At 34.9% G+C, this 8,851-nt stretch overlaps 1 protein-coding gene across 2 annotated transcripts; it reads right to left on the bottom strand.

Annotated features, from left to right (window-relative positions):
• Nucleotides 1–329: 329 nt before the first annotated feature.
• On the bottom strand, nucleotides 330–8,628 carry LOC109799855 (Peptidase S41 family protein). 2 transcript variants are annotated; one of them, XM_020360494.3, is made up of 12 exons: nucleotides 8,148–8,619; nucleotides 7,945–8,064; nucleotides 7,034–7,171; nucleotides 6,484–6,588; nucleotides 6,205–6,370; nucleotides 5,243–5,319; nucleotides 3,904–3,948; nucleotides 3,264–3,347; nucleotides 1,702–1,740; nucleotides 1,551–1,613; nucleotides 1,045–1,174; nucleotides 330–954 (listed from the first exon to the last, which is right to left on the bottom strand). In XM_020360494.3, the coding sequence occupies exons 1-12, from the start codon at nucleotides 8,466–8,468 to the stop codon at nucleotides 899–901; spliced, it is 1,344 nt and encodes a 447-aa protein (XP_020216083.1). In that variant the 5' UTR covers nucleotides 8,469–8,619; the 3' UTR covers nucleotides 330–898. The 2 variants fall into 2 exon arrangements, with proteins under 2 accessions (XP_020216083.1, XP_082925434.1); XM_083069308.1 differs by lacking the exon at nucleotides 330–954 and having other exon boundaries at nucleotides 1,101–1,234; nucleotides 8,148–8,628.
• Nucleotides 8,629–8,851: the final 223 nt, after the last annotated feature.

The raw sequence follows: 8,851 nt of genomic DNA, 5'->3' as shown, positions 1-8,851 counted from the left end.
GGAACACAAGGATGGAGCCATAAAGATTGTTCCGTTGCAATGTGTTATACGCCTTTTTGTCTTATCAATTCTAATTTTAACAAGTCTATTCCATGTTCTACTCTACTATTTTTTATCCATAAAAAAAATTTACAATAATTGAATCTAAGTTTGCGTACTTTTAGAAACTTGCATTGATGGATTGGGCAGTCCTACACTAATCTGCTTTTCTTCAATTTATAAGAACTCTCTAAGTTCTACACAACGATTTTGATGCATACAAAGTTATTCCAATGTAAAAATTTAGCAAAATAAAACATGATACCTCAGAGGTACTCTTTCAACACAAATGAAATTGTAATAATCCTCAATTTCCATTTTCGTCACTGTTAATATGGTTATGAGTTATTTACAAATAAAGTGCCAATTTCCATGCATTCGGACAATCAAATAATAGGTCTGATACAAATTAATATTTGCGGGGTGCAAGGTATAAAAGGGAAGATAGTATCAAAAGGTTTATAAAAATGTATAGCAAAGCTTCTATATGTTAGTAGGTATTAAACCCAAGTCACCGTAGTTCTGCACTGGCTGCTTGAATACAAACTCTTGCATGCTTCCTAGGGTCATTTCTTTCTCATGTCATATCCACTTCATCTTGAATGGAACAGTTACAAATGTTCTAAGCCAATCCTTGCTCACAAATCTTGGATGTTAAGCCAATTAGCCAATGTATGTTTAAATTAAATGCCATTATAGCCAAGAAGGCTAGGCAGGTTCAGGCATATATATCTATATTAACCAGAAATTCTTGAGATAGATATACATGGCAGCATTCATCGAGGAGATTCTTCAAAAGTTTCAAATTAAATGATAAGGCCAAAGCAAAAGATTGCATTGGAATACCAAAGAAACTGCTTTATCCTTGTTGAGGCATACTGCATTTTTTAAGATGTTGGCTGATATCATCCCATGCTGCAGAAATGGGGATCAGATCATGACCCATGTTACCATCTGACTATGGAGGAGAAAAAGGAAAGTAAAAAATAATAATAATAATTGTACCTGGAAGTTTCTGGAAGTCAGGCTCTATTCCATTGCCGTTTATGTCCTTGTGATTTGGTGTTACATACTTCCCAACAGTGATAACCACACCAGATCCATCGTCAAGCTCAAATACAGATTGGATTAGACCCTGTTAGAAGCATTGCACTTTGAAGTGTCATGAAAAGAGCATTAGCCCGTTACAGCTACTCTGAATGCATCATGTAATTATACGTGTGTAAGAGCAATACAACCATTGCAAATATAACAATTCACATAAAGACGTCAATATGATTTTCTTCTATTATATTCCCTTTAGTAAGAGATGTGGAATGAAATAAAAAAAGAAAATTATAGAAGCAAAGAAAGCATTGCGCAGTCTTTGTGGTACTCCTTTAAAAATATATACACCATAAGATATTGCTAACGTATTTAAATGAAAACTGCATTCAAATGGACATGGGATTTTCAGAACAAAGGATGCAGATCAAAGTCTACATTATCGGTGATGGAAAAAATTCACAAACCTTGCCGTATGTGCGTTTTCCAACAAGAACGGCTCTACAATTATCATGAAGTGCGGAAGCAACCTGAAATAAATACAACACCTCTAGTGACATCATAAAAGTAAGAGTGAAAAATCAAACAAATTATATATTAAGAAATTGAGCCCCTCACTATTTCACTTGCACTAGCAGTTTTGTCATTTACTAAAATCTGCAAGGGTTCAAACCAAAAAAGAATCATAAGCCTTGTCATGAAGTCCAAAAAATGAGAATTCCACTGATCAATGGTATATAATGGCTTCAAAAGGAGACTATTTTAATGTTCGCTTGCATGACCTTGTTCAATATGACGAGAAAACACTTAATCACACACCAAGAATAACCTACCTAGATAATCAAACATAAAAGATCTCAACTTAATTAAAATTTTTAGCTAGTTAAGTGCAAGGGTAATGAAAATGTTCGGAAAACTAGAGCATTGTCTCAAATGTTCTTTAACTTTTTTTGTTTACAATGAATTTGACAATTTTTAATAATCAAGCCTACCAGGGGAGTCAGCAAGATTGGCCAAATGATGTCATTGGAGTATTGGACCCAAATCAAAAGCCAAATTTTCAAAAAATCCATTGAACGGTTTCCTAATTCTTTTCTCCAGTCTTCTTCTATCCTTTATTAGCTATCTCCCGTTTGATCTACTTTTCTTTCACATAGGACCACCTGTTGGATTTCTCCTCGGTCCTCACATTACCCAGCTATATTAGACAAGTTTCAATCATCTTCTCAATAAGGATGCTGCTCCATCTTTCTCCCAAATACACACTTGGTTATTAATATTATTCTTATTCTTAGATTTTCTAGTATGCCACTCATTCACCTTGACATTATCACCTCTAGTACAACATTTATACTTTTGCCAGTCACTTTGCCAACCTCACTATAATAAAGCAAAGCTACTCTTATAGCTATCCAATAGAATTTGCCTTTGAATTTAAAAGGAACTTTGTATAATTAATCAAAAACACTCGGATTCAAAAGCTTTTTTACACAACTTCTCAAATTTAGAATTCCAACTTGTCAAATTTGAAGGCATAAACTAAGCACTGGCTCCAGAACATGCCAAGTACCAACACTAAGGTGAAAAGGTATCTACTCAAATAGTGCCAATAAATCATTGACCTGTCATACATAACATATCCATCATAGTTTTCAATAGTAGGAAATTCTGTTACCCCTCCATGTGTTCGAACTCAAATCATTACCTATCATACATAATATATTCACTGTAGCTTCACACATTAAGTACCAGAAAACTACCGTACTGGACCTCTAAGTTAGCCCAATCTATTTTCCCACAAACCATATCAAATTGGGGAAGTTGGTTTATCTTAATAGGCTAAGACACAACATCTATAATTTTGCATATTGAACAAATCTCAAGTCTTTATCTGCTCCTGTATTTAAAGAAAAAAAAATCCACAACAAATTCAACGAATCTTAGGTTTTTCCCTACCTCTGTATTTTGGAAGGTATCGTTTGTAATTTCTAAAGTTTATGGTACAAAAGTTTATCAAATGAGCATCTAGAATCACCATTTATAAATCAATCAGACAAACAAATAAATGTCTTTGAACTACTCCTGCCACAATGATAAACCAAAATAGAAATTGAGAAGTAGAAATAATTCCATGAACTTAATTCAATGATAAAAAACTTCAGATATAGAATTTTTTTTACAACAACAGGAGCTTGAATCATTGGTGAAGTATCTGTAACAATAGCTTTCTGTAACTGAGGATCTCTTCCAACAGTGTAGATAACCTGTCATGAAGACATTGGAAAAGAACAAGTCCGCATTATGAAACTAAAATGTGGTCAAAAGAACAGTTGAATTAGTATTACAAGATAGCAGACCTTTTAAGACCAATATTTCCTACAGTATAATAAAATAAAATAACATACATACACCAGCAGAATTGTCAAGTGACTTGCACATGACATCAACACACTGCAAAAATCACAAATTACAAAAATAAAAAAGAAAATTTAAGGGATAAAAATGTTTAACCTTCAATAATATCATATTTTTGGGAAAAATATTTAAGTGAATAACTGGCGTACTAAAGATTTCATTCATTTGAAACTTCACGAGTCATTATTTTGAGTGACACATGATAATTTTATTAGATATTTAATGTTTTTCTTAAGGGAGAGTGTTTTTCAGTTTTCACACAATGTGAGGGTAAGGGGCATGTTTGCACCTTTTCAAACCCTAAGGTATCATTGGCATGTATGCAGAAGTTGAAGGAGGAGGTAAACAGAAAATTACCCTAAATCAAAACCATTACAATCAGCAATGAACATAAAACTGACATACCGTGTCTCCTTCATTTAGGAAAAGCTTTGCAATTTCAATTCCGGCCTGAATGAGTTAAAAGTTATAAATAAATTAGGCAATTTTAAAACGCAAAGAAAAACTACATTCACTAGAATGCAGGCATCATTTATCTTTTCATCTTACATCAACCAAAGCATGTGTAGGCACGATAAAAATTATTTAAACTTCTGAAAATAAGAGAATTGAATTTCTTGTTACCATGCCACAGTACCTTCCTGCAAAAGCAGGTGTCCACATGTGCAAACAGCCAAAATATGTACAATACAAGTGAATAGATGTAAATTCAATTTTTCCTCAAAGCTACCAATTAGTGACTCAAAAGTAAAGAATTTCAAAGTTCTAAATAAGTTCTCAAGTTCTTCTATGGTAAAGACACTTGAACATCTCAAATTCCAATATATGCAGATTTATTTTTTCTAAGAGTCAGAGATCTAGTAATCTGTGAAAAGGTAATTCTTTTAATCATTTGTGCAAACTACGATGAGAAAAATAGACAGAGTTGAATGTGGTTCAACCTACAGTAAACTATAGGGCTATATCAACAGGCAAAAAATGAGAAAAATCAGTATGACCTATGGACAATGAAGATTACAAGGAATCCCGTCAGCTCATGTCAACAATGATTCTTTCAAAATTTCTTGTCATATCCATGATTTCTATGTTCAAAACATATGCATATACATTAGAATGTTCATTTGATGACAACATACTTGATACACCATTTGTGCTATTTCCAGATTAGGTTATTCATATAAATTAACCAGATTATCATGTTATGGGAACATCTTAAAAGTTATACTGATGGAATGTGACCAAGACACACAATTATGATGATGGTTCACTCACACCCTGACAAAGATTTGAAAATAAACTTTCTGAAAAATGAACACTCTGATCTCTTTGTTTCATTGCCCTAAATATATAGAACAATTATAAGACCAAATATAATGAAATAAGCATAGAAGATTTCTAATTCAGAATTGACGCGTAGAAATAAGCATAGAAGATTTCTAATTCAGAATTGACGCATAGAAATAAGCATAGAAGATTTCTAATTCAGAATTGACACATAGATCAACATCAGCTTGCCATCTGGCTCACCATCTATGCTATCATTGACACTCCTGCAACACAGTCATACTCCCCCATGAATGGAGAGGCTGTTTCTATAACCAAAGCTCATGACCACCAGGTCACAAGGCACTTTTGTTTAGATTATCTCTACTTTAGGGTAGAAAACAATATAACTCACTAGTGTGTTAATTTCAAAGAAGTGAAACAAAATGGTAAGGTAGATAGGGTTATATGGAAAAGAAACCTGTACTAGCCCCCCAAGATTGTCTCTGAGATCCAATATGAAATATGAGGCACCCATGTCTTGAAGTCGCTTCATTGCTGCAACATCCATTATTTATTCTAGTGTCATGAATAAAAAACTGGAAACAACTCATGAAAGAGTCCAGAAGCAATAGTATCATACAAATGGTTATAAGGATCCAAAAAAGCAGCAGCCTCACTTTACTGTTCAACTATTCATTTAACAATGTACGATTTTCATTCTTGCAGGAGTTACATAGCCCAGATGACAAATATTTATACTACCAACAAAATAAGGTTAAATAAAAAAAAAAAAACAGAAGATCAATGTCAAGTGGTCAAAGGCAAAAAGTGTTCTTAATGTGACAGGGGTTTTTAATGCCTTGAGGCACGAAGCACCAAAAAAGTCACAACTTACTAAAGATAGGGATTACATTAGAAAAAGAAAACAGTAAAATATTAGAGTAATTTTGCGTTGATTTTCCATATATGGTGTGTTTGCATATGCGTTACCAACACTCATGTCTCCCTATTTTTCATGTCAATGGCACCAAAATACGCTCTTTGTAGTTTCTGGTCTAAGGGTAAGAGACTTGTTTCCAAGGAAAATAAATCAAATTTTCAGTCAAAGCATTCAATGATAGCAGTCATTAATTGACTTCTAAGTCAAGATATGGTAAAAGCATAGAACATACCCATATAGTATATTGTATTCCCTCCTTTACAAGTAGCATACATATATTTTCTCTCGTCAAAACTTAAGAATATATATCAGTAATCAGTTGGTCTCAAAATTAATATAGCATCATTCAGAGGAAGAATTAGTAAAAGAAAACTGTTAATTATTTTTCCACTGCTTTTACAGGCCAAATACATGTATGCATATTAAAAAAATGCTCTCATTGAGAAACCATCATTATTTTAGTTCAAAAAGCTAGAGATATGAAGTTAAGACAAGCTGACCAATGACTAAATCTTTTCTGGCCAATGCATTGAACTCTTTGAGGCGTATATACCCCACAGGAGTAACACCATCCAATTGTTCCAGCCGATAAAAGACTGGTGTACGAGCAACAAGTTGCCGCTGGACTTCTATTGATTCAACAGGTCCACAGTTCCCATGCTTGACCTGAGAGTAGTAATGCTAATATTAAACTTGAACATAACATCAAATAACATTGAATACAAGAATAAAAGAGGCTAGAGCAGGTGCCAAACTAACTTGGAATTAGAATCCAAAACCTGAATAGTCACAGATGTTCCATTAGGACCTTGCAACAGGGATGATACTTCAAATGCTGATTTTCCCTTTACCTCCATGTTATTGACAGCCAATATTTCATCCCCCTAGCAGAGAAACAGATAAAATATAGGAAAATACTATTGAACATAGTCATTTGTACCTAGCCCAATTGCTAATACTAGGAGATAAACTAAAGGACAGAGTATATGCTGATAAATGGTAAAGATACGGGAGCTGTTTTGAATGGTCAAAAGAACCAAAATACTTTTGTTCACCTATTTCTATCTAACAGTATACTGGCATCAAATGCTCTTGCAAACACAAAGAAATGCATTATATTCTGTTTCTAGAAGTAATGGAAATGAGAGAAGGAGAGATTACTTATGTAGCTATTGTAATACATAGCATGATTAATTTAACATATCTATTTCATTGATTAAAAACATAAAAGTGAAGACAAGAGAGATGTAGGTGTAGATTTTTGAAGGTGGAGAAGATGATGATTTGAAGATCTACAAAATCTGAAGAATGTTGATCATCTTTGTGTACCTGTCTAACACCAGCAGAATGAGCAGGACCATCCAATATAATTCCCAGTACCTCCAGTCTAAGTTCTCCATTTTCATCCGGAACTTCCTTGAGGTTTATTCCAACACCAGTCATGTCATACCTCGCCATCTTGGAGAACTTTAACGGTGAAAAAAGCCATATACCATTCATTAAGCAAGAAACGTGAGAAGCACAGTAGTAGAAATCACCACAGTCTATATAATCATACATAATCAAAACAAAAAACAGTGAAGAGAATAATGATACAAAAATACATCACAAGTTTCTTATTCATTGTATTAAATGAAAGGGTCGCATTCAAAAAAATAAATGAAAGGGCAGCAATATTTTGGAGGACTACATTTTTCAGAAGATTTATACATAATGTGTGGGTGCAAATTTTCCTTTTAAACGATATTTGTTAGATTTCATCTTAAAATGAATTAGCAATAAGAGAAGTTGTCCACCAGGTATATATGTTGCATCTCAAGGATTGAGCCATGTGATACTTTCCAACACCGTCACTAGAGATCCCACAACGACATAGTATATAAGTAGGAGACAACTCCCACATGTGATAGCTTTTGGTGTTGAGTTTGACCCAATCCCAAATTCTAAGACAATGTTAGAGCCTATCATGGTTGTTGTTAAACTTATCACACCACCCATAGATATTCAATCCTACCTCGAGATGTCCATCTCACATTAACTAGTTAGATGATTAAAATAGTGTATATATTTGTATAAGGCACCCCATAGCTATGAAGTTAGCTTTATCTTTTGCGATTGAGTTAGGCCAAAACTCCAATTCCAATTTCCAAGACCCCCTATGCCAGCTATATTTACAACACTAACACTAGTGTTCAACAAACACAGTAAAAAAATGCATGAAAAATGGAAGAATGAACTACCTCATCAGGGGAGAGAAAGCGTGAATAAGGATCACCCAAACTGGCGAGCATTCGCTTGATGATTTGGTGCGCCTTTGATCTGGTCTGAATGGAGTTGCTCAAAATAGCTTCCCTCTTGAGCTGGAAACAAGAAGCGGCATATTATGATGTAGCAAGCAGAGAGAGAGAGTAGAGTAGTATTCGTGTTGTTGTTGGTTACATACTTGCCAAGAATCGAGGGACCAGCGGTGGCGACCGGTGTGGAGAAAGGTGTCGTTGACAATCTGCCACGCTTCCTCGACGAGGCCTTGGTTGGTGACGACCTCGTGTTGCAGAGGGTCTAGCTGGCGACATGTTTGGAGAGCAGAGACGGAGGGGAGGGAGAAGATGAGGCCGAAGGAGAGGGCGGCGCCGAGGAGCGTGTTGCGGAGGAAGGTGGTGGTGGTGGTGGTGGGAATGGGAAGAAGATGAGGTCTTGAGAGAGGCGGAGGAGGTGATGGTGATGGTGATGTTGGTGAGAGTTTGAGATACACATAGCCACTCATCTTCTTCTACTTAGTTGGCATTCTCTTCCGTTTAACAATGACATGCTGTATGTATCAACTCAAGAATGGAACGTCGCAACTTCACTCGTTATGTAATCCATAGCTGCATGTGGATCCCACTCATCCACTCGCCAACACCTCTTCTTCGGACTCAGGAGGAAGGGAAAACCACCTTTTTTTATTTTTTATTTTTTATTTTTTCATTTCACCGACACAAGTACAAAGTACTAGAGAAACAAATACCGGTTTGCTTTTGGGTTTTAGATACTTTTATTTGATGGCTTATAGATGGGGTACTTACCAATGTGCTTCCTGTTAGAATTTTCCTAGTAAAAAATGGATGGATGATGAATATGTGACACTATTAATATATTTTGATTGTT

The sequence above is a fragment of the Cajanus cajan genome, chromosome 2 (genome assembly GCF_000230855.2).
Source record: "Cajanus cajan strain Asha chromosome 2, NIPB_CcT2T_4, whole genome shotgun sequence".
Taxonomy (NCBI): domain Eukaryota; kingdom Viridiplantae; phylum Streptophyta; class Magnoliopsida; order Fabales; family Fabaceae; genus Cajanus; species Cajanus cajan.
Note: the sequence above shows the minus strand (reverse complement) of the source record. Positions and strands in the feature narration are given on the sequence as shown.

What these genes read in the sequence shown, in the direction of transcription:
- LOC109799855 (XM_020360494.3), bottom strand. Translation starts at nt 8,468, where the DNA reads ATGAGTGGCTATGTGTATCTCAAACTCTCACCAACATCACCATCACCA. An exon ending in GCTTTCTCTCCCCTGATGAG is followed by an intron (nt 7,172 to 7,944) that starts GTAGTTCATTCT and finishes TCACCGTTAAAG; the next exon opens with TTCTCCAAGATGGCGAGGTA. An exon ending in GAAAACGCACATACGGCAAG is followed by an intron (nt 1,175 to 1,550) that starts GTTTGTGAATTT and finishes TGCTTCTAACAG; the next exon opens with GGTCTAATCCAATCTGTATT.